The 18,410-nt window shown below is 40.3% G+C and overlaps 1 protein-coding gene across 1 annotated transcript in view; it reads right to left on the bottom strand.

The window, feature by feature from the left end:
* Nucleotides 1-247: 247 nt before the first annotated feature.
* Nucleotides 248-18,410, bottom strand: part of WDCP (WD repeat and coiled coil containing) — a gene marked incomplete at both ends in the record, with an annotated part of 29,750 nt that continues 11,587 nt past the window's right edge. Inside the window, 2 exons of the mRNA XM_084624710.1 lie at nucleotides 248-414; nucleotides 7,028-7,148. Coding sequence (XP_084480836.1) covers nucleotides 248-414; nucleotides 7,028-7,148 — 288 coding nt within the window. The remainder of the gene's footprint in view (nucleotides 415-7,027; nucleotides 7,149-18,410) is intronic.

Below are 18,410 nucleotides of genomic sequence, written 5' to 3'. Positions count from 1 at the left end.
GCTCAAATCCTGCCACAAGCATTATTAGTGTCAGATGAAACAGACATGAATCTAGATCTGATCTTGCAGAACGGACCACGGAAGCCCAGATAGAATCTAACTACTGTGGAACTGTGCCACATGCATTATAGTTTCAACGCACTGAATGTATGGGAGACAGTTTTCTAGTCATGCAGTTTCTGATACTGCAGAATGTCTTTTTTTATGGTCTCATAACAGAAGGGCATTCTCATTCTTCATCCTGAAATTACGTCACACTGCTTGGTGGTTGCATAGAAATGCTGTTTTTGCAGGAGTGACTTCCACAGGCTTCTGAACTGTCACTTCCATCCCTTATGATTATCTCTTGCTTTGCTTTGAACATTAATGGAACAAAGCCTTCACTGTCTGCAGTGAGAACAATCCAAGAAGAACCTATAAAGAAATTGAGCATTAAAGAAAATGAATGTACTGATGTGCTTACATACAATATACAATCACACTTTAAAATAGGACGTCCAGCATATTACTCTTCCTTTTCCCCTGCATTAAAACCTTGTCTATACTAGCAGAATTCATATCTGGCAATCCACTGTAAGTGAAGCTTCCTCAATGGTAACATTAATCGAAGTCCTAGTGTACAAAGGCCTCAGGCATTTTTACAAACCCTGAAAAACAAATTCAGTTTTTGCTGATGTCAATGCCCCCTAAGCACCCCCACTTTCCTCCTCAAAACTTTTTTGTCTAGCCTTCCACAGCTAACCTGTGCTCCAATGCCATCTACTTCTGCTCCTCCATCTACTCATTCCCTCCTCCCAAATGATGAAGGAATGACAAAAATTAAAATACAATATTAAGAAACTACCTGTGCTATGTTTGTTTTGGAGATAAATAGAAACTTCCATCTCTAGGGCTTTCAATCCAGCACTGTTCAGCAGCTCTAAATTCTGGTGACATGCAGAAGAAAAAAATGACTTTGTACTTTTTCCCACTCCTAATTATGATTAGGGTGGTCAATTAATCACAGCTAACTCACATGATTAACTCAAAAAAATTAATCATGATTAATCACAGTTTTAATCACACTGTTAAACAATAGTATACCAATTGAAATTTATTAAATATTTTGAATGTTTTTTCTACATTTTCATATATATTATATTCTGTGTTGTAATTGAAATCAAAGTATATTATTTTTGATAACAAATATTTGCACTGTAAAAATGATAAAGAAAAGAAATAGTATTTTTCAATTCACTTCATACAAGTACTGTAATACAATCTCTTTGTCGTGAAAGTGCAACTTACAAATGTAGAATATTTGTTACATAACTGCACTCAAAAACAAAACTATGTAAAACTTCAGAGCCTACAAGTCCACTCAGTCTGACTTCTTGTTCAGCTAATCGCTAAGACAAGCAAGTTTGTTTACATTTAAAGGAGATAATACTGCCCTCTTCTTATTTACAATGTCACCAAAAAGTAAGAACAGGCATTTGCAAGGCACTTTTGTAGCCAGCATTGCAAGGTATTTACGTGCCAGATATGCTAAACATTTGTATGCCCCTTCATGCTTCAGCCACCATTCCAGACGACATGCTTCCATGCTGATAACGCTCATTAAAAAAGTAATGCATTAATTAAATATGTGACTGAACTCCTTTGGGGTGTGTGTGTGGGGGGGGGGGAATTGCATGTCCCCTGCTCTGTTTGACCCACATTCTGCCATATATTTCATGTTATAGCAGTCTCAGATGATGACCCAGCACATGTTGTTCATTTTAAGAACACTTTCGCTGCAGATTTCACAAAACACAAAGAAGGTACTGATGTGAGATTTCTAAAGATAGCTACAGCACTCACCCAACATTTAAGAATCTGAAGTGCCTTCCCAAAATCTGAGAGGGATGAGGTGTGGAGCATGCTTTCAAAAGTCTTAAAAGAGCAACACTCCAATGCAGAAACTACAGAACCCGAACGACCAAAAAAGAAAATCTGCTGGTGGCATCTGACTCAGATAATGAAAATGAACGTGCGTCTGTCTGCACTGCTTTGGATCATTATCGAGCAGAACCATCATCAGTATGGATGCATATCCCCTGGAATGGTGGTTGAAGCATGAAGGGACATATGAATTTTCAGCGCATCTGGCAGGTAAATATCTTGCGATGCCGGCTTCAACAGTACCATGAGAACACCTGTTCTCACTTTCAGGTGATGCTGTAAACAGGAAGTGGGCATTATCTCCTGCAAATGTAAACAAATTTGTTTGTTTGAGCGATTGGCTGAAGAAGAAGTAGGACTCAGTGGACTTTGTTTTATTTTTGAATGTAGTTTTTTTAGTACATAACTGTACATATGTAAGTTCAACTTTCATGATAACGAGATTGCACTACAGTACTTGTATTAGGTGAATTGAAAAATACTGTTTCTTTTGTTTTTTTTACATATACTTGTAATCAAAAATAAATATAAAGTGAGCACTGTACACTTTGTATTCTGTTTTGTAATTGAAATCAATATATTTGAAAATGTAGAAAACATCCAAAAATATTTAAATAAATGGCATTCTATTATTGTTTAACAGTGTGATTAATCACAATTAATTTTTTTAATTATGTGATTAATCATTATTTATTTTTTTAATCACTTGACAGCCCTAATTATGATATAAAGAAGTCTTGAAAGGGTTTTGTTTTTGTATGTCTGGTTTTTACTATTGCTTGGTTTTTACCTTAGAAATATCAGGACTGTCAAGTCTTGTTCTTAGTGGGTTTGTGGGATGACTTGTTAGAGGTCTCAGAAATGGGGATTTTGAGCTTTCGTAGTCCTTAGTTGAAGAGGTGGGTTGTTGAATCTCTGACAAAGATGTCTTTTCTCCCAAGTGTTTCTCGGGCATTTATATTAAATAGGTGATAACAATAACAAGATTTTTAAACTGACTGAATAAAAATCACTTCTCCTCTCAATTAATTATGTTTCACCTATATAGTATTTCTGATATCGTAAACCTATTAGCTCTCCAGTTGTCCAAAGTTTCTCATGAAAATATAGGGTAGACAGATCTGAATTTCTAATGTTTTTTTTTAAAAAAAAAGAAAAAGCAGAAAAAAAAAAGAAGAAATAAAGAAAGAAAATCAAAACCATTCAGGCTTGCTTCATGCATCATATAGACGCAGAAAAGAATACTAACCTATTTTCTTTCCTTTGTAAGTCACCTTTTAAAATAAAGCAATATTTACTGTGTTTGTTTACTGCTAGTGGGTCTTTTCCCTAATGGGCTACCTATTTGTTATCGGAAGACATAACATACACATATATAACGATTTGTCTGTATATCCTTTGTTTTATTTAGTTGGACATTTCAGAAGAAAGAGCACTGACAGCAGTACCACTCTGGGAACCTCTGTGTGCCATATTATTGATAAGGCCTACTTGTCCCGTTATTATGGAATAGAGGACCTTGAATAGCATCTTTGGTAGGCTATGTTTCATTGTGTATATTTTGATAGTTCTTATAAATTTACTTTTCTACTCAAAATGAAAAAGATTATGGAAAAAGGAAGTGTAAAAACCCTAAAACCCTGTGCTTGATTTTTTTTTCAGTTGCAACATCGTGTATTTGGCAAAGCAAAATCACCTTTCCTTATGTTATTAACTAAGTACTTTCACAAGCTGCTTCACTATTTCATGTTGTCATGTCACCTATAACATCATAAGAAGATTGTCATTCCCAGCCATGAACATTTAATCTTTTTCTGTTAATACCTTCTTTCTAATTCTGGACAGATTTTGGAGTCTATAAACTAGAGGGCTGTAATTGGAAATGCTGCCACACAAACCAACAGAACGGTATTATCAGCCAAACTGATAAAACCTGCTTTTTTATTCTCTTGTGAGTTTTTATCCCCATTCATTTGAAAGTTTGAAAAAATCACAATTGCAATAAGTTAACACTCGTGTTATATTATATCCCACAAAATGTTTTGTTACTTAGAGATAGGGTGGTGCAAAAAGTAATCTTAAAAATACTCCTTTACTTTACATAATTATTACAGATGACCTGCAGAAGACTGAGACCTCCAAATATGTGCTGTTACCAATGCTGTATTTGACAGGCTGTATTTAGTGAGGGTAATGGCATTATGCTACTGGACTTGAAGCACAGGGCAAGGCTAAGTTCATTCCTGATGTAATTCCATTCATTTCAGTGGGTTTGCATCAGTATGAATTTGGCCCACTGTTGCAGATTAGCATTTCAAAATGTTCATTCAAAAGAAAAAAAAATGGAAACCATCGCTGCAAACTAAGGACATTTGTCAAAGTGTCCCATCAAATTATGTGGCATTAGAGGATGGGATGGTGCTGAGTAACATTTCTGTTAACCCTTCAGTGCACTTTTTGTGTTCTGTTGCAAACTGGAAAATCACCCCACATTCGTAGTACAGTCTGCTAATGTTCACAAACATGTCACTTGTGCCCAGGCCATCTCATGGTTTTGTGTCAAAACTATGCAAAACTTGTGGTTTTACAGAGTTTCAATGCAAAACTAGGTGAAACTCAGCAATTTTGATGGATTATACTTTGAGCTTTGTAGCTCACCTGAATCCCAGACTCAAAGGAAAACTCAGGGAGTGCAACCTGCCCCCACTCCCGGTCAGTTCTTCAATTGATTGAAGAATCACATAAATCCCTCTGCTCTGAATCTGGTAAATTTTGCATGGTTTGAGAGGGATTCTTGGTTCAACAATTCCCTTTGCTCTTTCAAAAAAGGAGTCCATTTGTAAGAGTGTAACAGCACACTGGACAGAAGAGACATCTGTAGGTGCTTCTGTGTTGTGGCATTTGTCTTCTGTAAAACCTGGGGCATCAAAATGAAGAGTGTTGATGTTAACTAAATTATCAGCCTTTCTTGTTCATTTTCATAATCTCTCCATGTCTTTTTTTTTTTTTTAAATTAAACAGGTGAATTTGGTGCTCTTAAAATCAAGAACTGGTAGTGCTGGCCAAAGATGGGAATTCATCACCTCCTCCCCATGCTAAAGCCACTTTGTGTTGCTGCAGAGGGATCTCTCTGAAAATACCAATTCCACAGAGGGCCTCCCCAGCAGGTGAACAGTTGGCATAGTTGGCTCTACTCCACCACCTGCAGCCACCTCCAGTACAAGAGGTATGCTGACAGAGGGAGAGATGTTTTATGTCCCACCCATGCTTGGCTGCTGGAGCTACTCAGAGAGATCACTGCAGCCAGGGTAAAAGTTAAGGCAGCCCAAAACCAAACCAGTTTCAGGGAGACACCATTCTCAGTTTTTGCACTGATCTCAGCATCAGCACCAGGATGAATCAGGTCTAGTGTAAGCAGGTGCTGTGCAGATTTTCCTACACTGGTCTGTCCTCACTGACAGCATCTGTGCCATCCCTCTGCTGGTCTCTGTTTAGCGGTAAGTTGCCAATCATAGCATATTACAGTCAGGAAGGTTTCTTAGGTACAGAATGGAAGTTTTGGTCAAAATGAGAGAGAGAGAGTCCCACCCCAGAACTGCCAATAGCCTGGTAGATGTGGGAGAGCCAAGCTCAAGTACCTCAAGTATCTGATTCAGAGCAGGGATTTAAACCTAGGTTTCCCTCATCCCAGGTGAGTGCCCTAACCAATAGGCTATTGGAGCCAGGATTGCTTTTGCTCTCTGAAAATTTTTGAAATGTTGAAAATTTTCATGGGACAGAAAAATCATCTCCCACCCAGCTCTAATTATGAGGAATATTTTTATTTGTTGGTGGTAACTGGGTGGGGAGGTAGGAATTTATTGTTGGGTGTCCTTGTGGGAGGGAAGCCACTCAAAGAGATCACAGCTACAGACCAAGGCAAACGTTTATAATATATATAACATATGATAAATCCAGCCACTGAAATCATTTCAGAGGAGAGGGGGGGAAATACATGCCCTGCGGTGGCTAAGAAGCTGATAAACATTTACAGATAAGGATTAGATAGTTCATGGACCAGGGAGAAGATTTTCTTGGATCCTCCCCATCTTTACAAATAAATCACTGGTGGAAGGTAAAAAGAGAAGAGGTTGGCAGTTTAGAACACTGGGTTCCTGTACTAATTTTAGATTACACTAATCCCAAGAATTTCCAGACATAAAAAGTTTAATATCCTAGGAATTGATTCCCCCCACCCCCTGCCCCATATCATCAGGTACATGGCATGTTTGTGGAAGAGGGTAAAGGGGTAAGGATGCCAAAAGGCTTTAAAAGGAAGCATCCCTGTTTCCAAAGAACTTTGTGTCCTGATTATTTTCTCTGTCTCCCTCCACAGAGGAATCTAACTGATTGCTCTGGTTTGGGGACAGCACGGCAGGGCACGCTTGCTCTTGCCTCTGCTCAAGTCCACGAACAGCTCAGCAACATTTTTGCTGGTAAAACACCCTATACAATTTACAATATTTATAATTTACAATATCGCTTTCCACCACCCTTATACTCTGTGCAGCCTTACTTACACCTACTGTCCTAGGGAGTCTTCAGCTCCTGAGGTAAGCAGGGAAGAACAATCTCTCCCTCCCTCTCTCTATCTACTTCCTTCCATCCCACTTCCTTCCTGTGCCTTTTGTACCATTTGCCTAATGGCCTAATTAGCCTCTTCGTTCTCCCCAGCCCATCAATCAGGCACAACTCTTCTTAATGAGGTCTGCTCTGGAGTAATTAATTAGAGCTGCAGTGACCAGAGTGCTGGCTCAGGTGCTGTTGCCCAGCACTCTGTCACAGGCATCGATGCAATCATCCCTAACATTTAAGTAATTTTGGGAGATGTTCTGGCAGGGGTGCTGGAACAATTTTTATAGGGGGGCGGTGATGATGGAAACCATGTATTTGGTGTTTGTTATTACTACTTCAAGCCAGCACTACTACCTTCTGCCATGTTTCAGACGACAAAAACAAGGGCTTATTGGGAAAAATGTCAAAATACCTATATATGTTTCCAAGTATAACTCTGATATTGAAAATGTTGTCTGTAACCCAGCCACCAGAAATAAACAGAACTTACCATGTTTCATTTCAATAATGGGTAGATCAAAAAGCTGCTGGACTAAATTCAGATGGATCTTGCCATCACAAAGGAGAACAGTTCTTGTTTCTTCAGCAACAGCTCCATTTGAGAAATACTTCTTCGGACACATACAAGTAAAAAAAAGGTCATGTTAGAATACTAGCCACTTTTTACTTCAAGAATCAGACCCTCCAGCTCCTTTATCATTTTGGGTTTTCATCTTCTCTTTACTTCCAACAATGTATCTATATATTTATGGTAACATGGCACCCATATCTAACTGCAATATTATAGTACTGTCTCACCAGTCCCAAGTAGAAAGGGACTCATTTGGCTTCCAGCTCCTTAGAGTCATGTCTGCAGGTTGTAGCCTTTTATTTTATTTAAAGTGAATTTTATAACATGGTATTACATCACCATGGATTCAGCTCTGGCAGCCACAGTTTCAAGCTTAACAGAGTGAAAGTCACCTCTGACACTTGCTTCAGAGTTAGAGTCTCTAGTAACACATAAAGACCAAGGGTAGTGACCATACATACATTCACCAGTACAAAGTCTTGTCTATTTTATAAGTTTTATCTTATGATTACCAAGCATATAGAAATTCTGTAGAGACCTATGCACAAGTTACAAATATAGTTATACAGTAACTCCTCGTATAATGTTGTAGCTATGTTCCTGAAAAATGCGACTTTAAGCGAAACGATGTTAAGTGAATCCAATATCCCCATAAGAATTAATGTAATTAGGGGAATTTAGGTTCCAGGGAAATTTTTTTCACCAGACAAAAGACTATATTTTATATATATATATACACACACAGTATAAGTTTTAAACAAACAATTTAATACTGGTACACAGCAATGATTGTGAAGCTTTGTTGAGGTGGTGGAGTCAGAGCCTCACACTCTACAAGGTAGTACAAATGGAGGGAGGAGAGACAGCATGGCAGACAGAGACAAAGACACAAGTACGCTGACCCCACTCTTAAGAACATTGCCTTGTTAAGTAGATCAGCAAGTTGAGACAGAAGCTGCTGCCAGGAAACTCCCACCGTCCTGAGCCCTGTCGTGTCCCCCCCCTCCCCCCGCAGCTCTATGGAAATGGGGTAAGCGGGGGGCAGAAGCAGGGGGGAGGGGGACACACTGACATTAGCCCCCGTCTTCCTCCCCCCCGCCCCCGCCGCACAGCAAGCAGGAGGCTCCGGGGAGCAGCTCCAAGGCAGAGGGCAGGAGCAGCACATGGCAGTGGGGGGAGGGACAGCTGAACTGCCGGCAATTGACAGCCTGCTGGGCAGCTGCCACACAAGGAATGTAGGGGAACGTGGAGCTGATAGGGGGGCTGCCGGCACACCCTGGTTCCAAGCCCCCTCCAGCTCGCTGCAACGGGCTGCTCTTTCTGCCAGCAGTGGACAAAGCAGGCAGCTGCCAAACAATGTTATAAGAGAGCATTGCACAACTTTAAATGAGCATGTTCCCTAACTGATCAGCAACGTAACAACAAAACAAGGTTAACCAGAACAACTTTAAGTGAGGAGTTACTGTACTTGCATTCTTAACAACAGTGTTAGGGTCTGATGGGTCTCTCATGGCTTGATCATCAGTAGAGGAATGGTTCCTGCTGAAGTTTCCCAAGGGAGCTCAGTTTTCCCATTCTGGGCATTCCCTTTTTATAATGTGATTCTGTCTACACCTATATTCTGCGTGTGTCCATAAAAGTGTCCACCCTCTTTTCTCTTATTGCTTGGTGTCCCCTGAAAACTTAAGAGACCCCAATTTTCTATAGGCTGTGTAAGTTTCCTTTGTTCTCATTAGCATTGATGCACAACCTGTATCCCGTGGTTTAAGACATGTCTGAGTTAGATGCGCCTTTACAATATTTTTATGATCTGATATTAATCTTCTGAGTAATTTTGTGCAATTTTACCAGTTGGTACCTCTTTTCCCATAGTCTTAGGGCATCAGGTTATTTCTCAGTCACTTAAGTCATTGTTTCTTGTCTCCAACACCTAAAATAGCTAAGCTAAAGTCTTGCAGGCCTCAAGCTACAGGTCTTGTATTTCAGTTTGTCTTACTCATGTCTACTTGGTTGTTTCCTTACTTACTCAGTTCCTCTAAATACTGATCAATCTTATACATTTATAATCCTACAAATTAACTCTAATTAACAAACAATGAATATATGTAACATAACAAATTGATTAATCATAACATCACACAATAAATGGATACGAAACTAAAATCATTGGCTACAACGTGCAGCTCAAAACTGCACTGACTTCTTTGATGCTATATTGCCTTGCAAATGTAATACTCTTGGGGGAATTCAGCGTCACTGCACATGCACAGAATTTATGTCCCCCGCAGATTTCTTTGCTTCCCCGCAGAAAAATGACTTTCTGACAGGGAAGCAAAGGGAAACCACAAGAGTGGTCATGCAACCTTTCCCAGCAGTATGTTTCGGGTGTCCAGGGCAGCCAGCAGAGAGGTAAATCACGATAGGGCGGGGGGAGGACTGGGGAAGACCCAGCTGGTGGCTCCTATCCTGCGCTAGGCTCAGGGCTGGAGAGGACAGGACTTCCTCTTCCCCTGCATGGCATCTGGAGCTGGGTCAGACCCAACCCCAGATTTCTCTCCCAGCTTCAGGAAGCTCTGCAAACTCCCTCCCCGCACACTTCCTGCATCCATCGCTCCTCAGCTGCAGGGGGAGGGCTCCCTGTACAGGGAGCTGCTCCACTATCCACCCAACGCCTGTGCATCCAGACCTACTCATACCAAGACCTTCCCACCAAGCCTCACACACCCCTCACTCAGAACTCCCCTGATAAGCCCCACTCCCCCTGCACCTGGACCACCCCAATAAGACACCCGGATCCCCACCCCACCGAGCCCCAACCAGCTGAACCTGGATTCCCACCCCACTGAGCCCCAGTTCTCCAGCATCTAGACTCCCCAGTGAGCTCCCCACACCCAGACCCCCTGCCAAGTTATGTCCCCACACACCCAGATGCCCCCCTCCCTGGTAAGCCCTAACTACCTTCACCTGGACCTCCCTGCAGAGTCCCATTACCGTTGCATGCAGAACTCCATACAACAAGTCCCTCAACACTTGGATCCAGCCTTGCTGAGCCTGCCTGCCCCACACCTGGTGCACCTGGCATGGAGATGCAGGACCCAGGTGTGTTTCTGGGGCAGGCCCGATCATTGCGCTGTATCAGAGTTGGGTGCAGCCTCACCGCTGAGTCTGTGTCCAGGGTGTTGGGGGGGAACTGCACAGTGATCTCCCACCTCTGTGCAGCCGGTGACCTGTCTTCCCCAATGCTATGCTGGGCCTCCACATTTATTTGACAAATAAAATTTGCAGAATTTTTTTGCTGCAAAATTTTAATTTTTTTAGCACAGAATGCCCTCAGGAGTATGTAATATACTGAGCCATGTGTATAAGTGTCTATTGTCCTCTTCTGGGTGAATTTCAATGCTGCTTAAGTGGGTGTGATCCTGTCATCTATTAGTGATTGGCCTACGGAGCTTACAAGCCTAATGCTACTACAACTAATAAGCAGTCTCCTTAATTCCTGTTGTACATGTGTGTGTGTTTATCGAACAGAATATCTTTGGTCACACATTTGGCCCCAATACAATCCATCTGCACAGCTCTGGCAGAACAGAGGGACTGTAGAGCTGCCCTAATCAGGGCCCTAATCAGGGCAGCTGCCCTAATCAGGCAGTCTTGGCAAGTCTATTATAGCTTTCTAAGCAGGGGTGGAACTTACACTGGGAGTCAAACCAGCCAACCAGAGAATGGGGGAGTATAAAGATGGTATTCAGTCAGCCTGGTCCTCCTCTTTGGTTCTGTGCTGAGTGGAGTTTAGCTGGACTAAGGCCTCTGAATTCTGTTCCTACTGATGACCGCACATTTTGGTCCAGATCCACAGATATATTTAGGCTCCCAACTTTCATCAAAATCAATAGAAGTTAGGAGCCTAAATACCTTTGTGGGTCTGAGCCCAAGTCCACAAGACCACAGCATGAGGAATCACCTGATGATTGTAAAATCTAAGCAGCAACGTAATTGATAGATATGCTTATATTTAATTTGCTGTCCACTATTATCTAGAGACAAATTTCAGCATTACTGCTTTTCAAGTGACTCTCTGCCATTATTAAATATCTATGGTTTGGATTATTTCCTCCTAAAACCTACTCCTGTATTTTTCCACTTTGAAGCTCACTTTATTTCCTGCCCTTATTTTCCATTTCTTTAGAACCTATTTTATTCCTCTGGCATCACTTGTGGTTGCAACACCTCCCAATTTAACATAATCTTCTTATTTAATTAATATGCTGTTGACCCCCTCTGCCTCCAATTTTCCTTTTGTATATTCAGCATGAAACCAACTGCAGCACTGTATCATTTTAGGACAGAAAGAAGAGACACCATCTTCCCTAAACTTAATTTGGGTTCTGCTCTAGTTAGTGTTTGCACTTATTATCCTTTGATATTTCTTCTTGATGTCAAACTTCTTTTTAAATCAGTTCACAGCTGCATCTTCTATTTCTGTATTTAGTAATCTGTTTCACATGTTAATTAACCTTTGGTTTAAATAAATGTCTCCTAATCTCTTTTAATGCTCAATTCTTAGTTTCTATTCAAGCTCTCTTGCTGCTTTTGATTCTGTTCAGATCTCAAACAGTTTTGCTGCAGCCACATGCTCTATACCACATAACATCTTATGCTGCATCCACGTGCGCTTTACCCTGCAGCATTTTAAACCCTTCTTAAACCACATAGTATCTTTTCTTTCATTGCAGCACATTAAATCCTCCTGGTTTTCACGTAACCACACTGGATTATAAATACCATCACAATGCCTCTGAACTTCTATGAAATTACCTTTCCCCCATTCTATTTTAAATAACTCATGCAGATGAGTAGTTTAATATTATTTAATTTGTGTATTATGGTTGCTCTGAGAGGTCCTATTAGGATAGGCACTGTACAAATGTCTCTAAATTAAAAAAAAAAATCCCTGCAGATATTTGTACTCTTGTCCCCATGCTAAAAATAATTAGCAATTTGTTATTGTGTAATGACTGGAAGAAAAAAAATCCAAGTAATTTGAAATACTTCAAATAAATCCCTTTTTAGTCTTTTCCTTTCTGATCTTAAACGACTGATAATTTCTTTAATCTTTATTTGAAGCCATAATTTATTAGACCTCCCCGCTGATCATTTTAGTTCCCCTCAAGTTCTTCCTTTTGTTTTTAGTAATACTATATTGTACTTAGATTTATACATAAGGTTCAAGGGACTTAATTTTCAGCAATGGGTGTAATGAGTGTCCCTGCAGACCTTTGCATTTGCACCCTGATATCTGCTGGGAGAGCAATACAGCAGTGCACAGACACACCAGGAAGTTTCTGGAAAGTGTAGGGGACAATTTCCTGGTGCAAGTGCTGGAGGAACCAACTAGGGGCAGAGCTCTTCTTGACCTGTTGCTCACAAACCGGGAAGAATTAGTAGGGGAAGCAAAAGTGGATGGGAACCGGGGAGGCAGTGACTATGAGATGGTTGAGTTCAGGATCCTGACACAAGGAAGAAAGGAGAGCAGCAGATAATGGACCCTGGACTTCAGAAAAGCAGACTTTGACTCCCTCAGGGAACTGATGGGCAGGATCCCCTGGGAGAATAACATGAGGGGGAAAGGAGTCCAGGAGAGCGGGCTGTATTTTAAAGAATCCTTATTGCGGTTACAGAGACAAACCATCCCGATGTGCAGAAAGAATAGTAAACATGGCAGGCGACCAGCTTGACTTAACAGTGAAATCCTTGCTGATCTTAAACACAAAAAAGAAGCTTACAAGAAGTGGAAGACTGGACAAATGACCAGGGAGGAGTATAAAAATATTGCTCAGGCATGCAGGATTGAAATCAGGAAGGCCAAATCACACTTGGAGTTGCAGCTAGCAAGAGATGTTAAGAGTAACAAGAAGGGTTTCTTCAGGTATGTTAGCAACAAGCGTGCTAAAGGAATTGGTGGATGTGATTTCAGAGCCATTGGCCATTATCTTTGAAAACTCATGGCAATCGGGGAGATCCTGGATGACTGGAAAAAGGCTAATGTAGTGCCCATCTTTAAAAAAGGGAAGAAGAACGATCCAGGGAACTACAGGCCAGTCAGCCTCACCTCAGTCCCTGGAAAAATCATGGAGCAGGTCCTCAAGGAATCAATTCTGAAGCACTTAGAGGAGAGGAAAGTGATCAGGAACAGTCAGCATGGATTCACCAAAGGCAAGTCATGCCTGACTAATCTAATTGCCTTCTACGACGAGATAACTGGCTCTGTGGATGAGGGGAAAGCAGTGGACATGTTATTCCTTGACTTTAGCAAAGTTTTTGACACGGTCTCCCACAGTATACTTGCCAGCAAGTTAAAGAAGTATGGGCTGGATGAATGGACTAAAAGGTGGCTAGAAAGCTGGCTAGATTGTCGGGCTCAACGGTAGTGATCAATGGCTCCATGTCTAGTTGGCAGCCGGTATCAAGCGGAGTTCCCCAAGGGTCGGTCCTGGGGCCGGTTTTGTTCAATATCTTCATTAATGATCTGGAAGATGGCGTGGATTGCACCCTCAGCAAGTTTGCAGATGACACTAAACTGGGAGGAGAAGTAGATACGCTGGAAGGTAGGGATAGGATACAGAGGCCCCTAGACAAATTGGAGGATTGGGCCAAAAGAAATCTGATGAGGTTCAACAAGGACAAGTGCAGAGTCCTGCACTTAGGACGGAAGAATCCCATGCACCGCTACAGACTTGGGACTGTGTGGCTAGGCAGCAGGTCTGCATAAAAGGACCTAGGGGTTACAGTGGACAAGAAGCTGGATATGAGTCAAACAGTGTGCCTTGTTGCCAAGAAGGCCAATGGCATTTTGGACTGTATAAGTAGGGGCATTGCCAGCAGATCGAGGAATGTGATTGTTCCCCTTTATTCGACATTGGTGAGGCCTCATCTGGAGTACTATGTCCAGTTTTGGGCCCCACACTACAAGAAGGATGTGAAAAAATTGGAAAGCGGCCAGTGGAGGGCAACAAAAATGATTAGGGGACTGGAACACATGACTTATGACGAGAGGCTGAGGGAACTGGGATTGTTTATTCTGCGGAAGAGAAGAATGAGGGGGGATTTGATAGCTGTTTTCAACTACCTGAAAGGGGGTTCCAAAGAGAATGGATCTAGACTGTTCTCAGGGGTAGCAGATGATAGAAAAAGGAGTAATGGTGTCAAGTTGCAGTAGGGGAGGTTGAGGTTGGATATTAGGAAAACTTTTTCACTAGGAGGGTGGTGAAGCACTGGAATGCGTTACCTAGGGAAGTAGTGGAATCTCCTTCCTTTGAAGTTTTTAAGGTCAGGCTTGACAAAGCACTGGCTGGGATGATTTAGTTGGGGTTGGTCCTGCTTTGAGCAGGGGGTTGGACTAGATGACCTCCTGAGGTCCCTTCCAACCCTGATATTCTATGATTCAAAAAATTGATATTTGCATATGCAGATATTTGTGCACAAAAGCAAAGTGATTTTTTTTTGTTCTTATGAGCTTGTACCATCCAAACACTGCCACATTTTGCCCGAATACTGGTAGAAACAACAAAATGTTGTCTGATTTGCTCTTGCATCAATAACTTATAAACAATGATGAGCCTGAGCTGAAAAATTCTGACCCAAAGGTTATCCTTCATAGAATTTGAGGGGGTTTGGATGTAGTGCAGGCCCATTTCTTCATACTAGTTATCTTCAAGTCAAATATGATCAAGACAAATTAATCCCAGATCCATCTCAATTGACTACAAATTAGTTGATTATAATTAGTAAAGTTATGTTAGGGATGAATTTGGTGCATTAAGTTTTTTGCTTAATCCTGCCAGCTCTTATTGTAGCCTTCCGCAATAAGTGAAACACAATTTTATAGTATGACCTACTCTTTATAAAACCACATGGACTGTCTTAGACCAGTCTGTTCTGTCCAAGATCCTTTATCTTATTTCTACCCATGATTTTACATTTTTTCCTTGTACAGATTTCAGAAATCCAGATCTTTAGTTTCACAGTTCTTTTCCTTTCATTGCTTTTAAATATTAGTGTTACATTAGTCTCTCTCAAGTGGTCAGGCACTTCTCCTGTTTATTGAGACAAATTAATATCTGTTACATTTTATGTCTGACTGTTGGAGAATTCTGTTAGATCATGGGTCTTCCTCTGTTTTTAATTGCTCCAATTTATTTCAGCCTCTTCCGATTTATCATTTAGTTTAAGTAACAATAATGCACCTTTTCTTTGAGGAACACATAATGCTTTACATACATTAATCAATTTAGCCTCATAACATTCTTGAGAGGTACTTGATTATTATTCCCATTTTATAGATGAGGAAACCAAGGCACAGAGAAATTAAGCGATTTACTGAAGCCCATAGAGGTAATTTGTAGCAGCGTAGGGAATAGAACCAAGATCTCATGCCTCCCACCCTTGTGCTTTAACCCCAAGATCATTCTTCCTCCAACACCATCAAGTTTCACTGTCTGCTCCTAGAAGCTGTATCTCTGATTCTGATGTATTGCGCTCTGTAGTGGGCTAAAAGGGCGTGTAGTTTTCAGTTTAAAAGTCTTTACTGTAAACTGCTTTATCCATAAACAAAGTTTATTGGAGGACCAAGGGAATACGTACACAGAAGTGACAAATATTTCCAGATACTCAAGTGGATATTATCTGCCCAGCTTCTTTTGGCCAACTTCCTATAATGTATCTGATTCCAGCACTCCCTCAACAAGAATCTGGCAACATGAGCAAGCCTTTCCCTCATCTGTTGCAGCTTAACCGCCACCAGATTTTACAGCTTTGTAAAAGGGTCACATAGCTTGTAGCCAGCCAGTCTCAGTATTGCCAACCCAAACTTTCCAAACTCATGAGTCAGGACCCAAAAATCACAAAGCTGCCTTAACAATCACAAGATTTTAAAATATGGATTGGATGTTTTTTCTTTTTGTTTTTGAACCTTTAGGGTACCCTCAAGTCACATGTTCAAGCTTTTCTCTGCAACCATGAGGGCTAGAAAACTTTTTTTTAAAATGAAAGCTGAGAATTTCATGTAATCACATGCCTCAGTGAGCTGAAGCTTAAGTAAAACATCAAATAGTGCGAGACTCACAATAAAATCAAAAGAGTTGGCAACACTAATTTCCCTGCCACTTCCCAAAAAGCTATTGTTATTCTACCTTATTTTTCTCCCTTTCTTGGCAGCTTTCCAGAAACTCAGCAGCTAAGGGTTTTCTACTGCAGTCCTGGGCTCTGCTTCACTGAGCCTTCCTGAACCAGTAAATGTGTAATGTACGTGATAGGAAAAAGTTGAAATGCTACATTTATACTATGGTAGACGTGATATATCTTGACTTGGGCTGTAAACTGATTTAAAAAATTAATTGCGATTAATCGCTCTGTTAAATAATAATAGAATACCATTTATTTAATTATTTTTGGATGTTTTCTACATTTTCAAATATATTGATTTCAATTACCACACAGACTACAAAGTGTACAGTGCTCACTTTACATTATTATTTTTTATTACAAATATTTGCACAGTAAAAAACAAAAGAAATAGTATTTTTCAATTCACCTAATAGAAATAATGTAGTGCAATCTCTTTATCATGAAAGTTGAACTTACAAATGTACAGTTATGTACAAAAAATAACTGCAGTCAAAAATAAAACAATTAAAAATTTTAGAGCCTGCATGTCCACTCAGTCCTACTTCTTGTTCAGCCAATCGCTCAGACAAACATGTTTGTTTACATTTGCAGGAGATAATGCTGCCTGCTTCTTGTTTATCATGTTACCTGAAAGTGACAGTAGGTGTTTACATGGCACAGTTGTAGCTGGCATTGCAAGATATTTATGTGCCAGATGCGCTAAAGATTCATATCTTCCTTCATGCTTCAACCACTCTTCCAGAGTACATGCATCCATACTGATGATGCGTTCTGCTCGATAACAATCCAAAGCAGTGCAGAGTGATGCATATTCATTTTCATCATCTGAGTCAGATGCCAACAGCAGAAGGTTGATTTTCTTTTTTGGCTGTTCGGATTCTGTAGATTTCGAATCGGACTGTTGCTGTTTTAAGACTTCTGAAAGCATGCTCCACACCTCGTCCCTCTCAGATTTTGGAAGGCACTTCAGATTCTTAAATCTTGGGTCAAGTGCAGTAGCTATCTTTAGAAATCTCACATTGGTACATTCTTTGCATTTTGTCAAATCTGAAGTGAAAGTATTTTTAAAACAAACATGTGTTGGGTCATCATCCGAGACTGCTATAACATGAAATATATGGCAGAATGTGGGTAAAACAGAGCAGGAGAAATACAATTCTCCCCCAAGGAGTGCAGTCACAAATTTAATTAACTCCTTTTTTTAAATGAGCGTCATCAGCATGGAAGCATGTCCTCTGGAATGGTGTCCGAAGCATGAAGGGGTATACAAATGTTTAGCATATAAATTCCTTGCAACGCTGGATACAAAAGTGCCATGTAAATGCCTGTTCTCACTTTTAGGTGACATTGTAAATAAGAAGCAGGCAGCATTAGGTCCTGTAAATGTAAACAGATTTGTTTGTCTTAGCGATTGGCTGACCAAGAAGTATTGAACAATGACTGAGTAGGCTTGAAGGCTCTAAAGTTTTACATTGTTTTGGTTTTTGAGTGCAGTTATGTAACAAAAATAAATCTACATTTGTAAGTTGCACTTTCATGATAAAGATATTGCATTATGGTACTTGTTTGAGGTGAATTGAAAAGTATTTAAATTGTTTATCATTTAATCATTGTTTATCAATTCAGTATTTCTTTGTTTATCATTTTTACAGTGAAAATATTTGTAATAAAAATAATAATATAAAATGAGCACTGTACACTTTCTATTCTGTGTTGTAACTGAAATCAATATATTAGAAAATGTAGAAAAGCATCCAAAATATTTAATAATTTTCAGTTGGTATTCTATTGTTTAACAGTGCAGTTAATCACGATTAATTTTTTTAGTTAATCACGTGAGTTAACTGCAATTAATCGACAGCCCTAATGTTGACTTTAAGGCTTTTGATACTGTCTCGCATGACCTTGTGATAAACAAACTAGGGAAACACAACCTAGATGGAATTACTATAAAATGGGTGCATAACTGGTTGGAAACCCATCCTCAGAGAGTAGTTATCAGTGATTCACAGTCAAGCTGGAAGGGCATATTGAGTGGGGTCTCACAGGGATCAGTTCTGATTTAGATAATGGCATACAGAAGTACACTTATAAAGTTTATGGATGATACCAAGCTGGG

The sequence above is a fragment of the Lepidochelys olivacea genome (assembly GCF_965140295.1).
Source record: "Lepidochelys olivacea isolate rLepOli2 genome assembly, chromosome: 3".
In the NCBI taxonomy this organism is placed as follows: Eukaryota; Metazoa; Chordata; order Testudines; family Cheloniidae; genus Lepidochelys; species Lepidochelys olivacea.
This window is presented reverse-complemented; position numbering and strand designations above follow the sequence as displayed.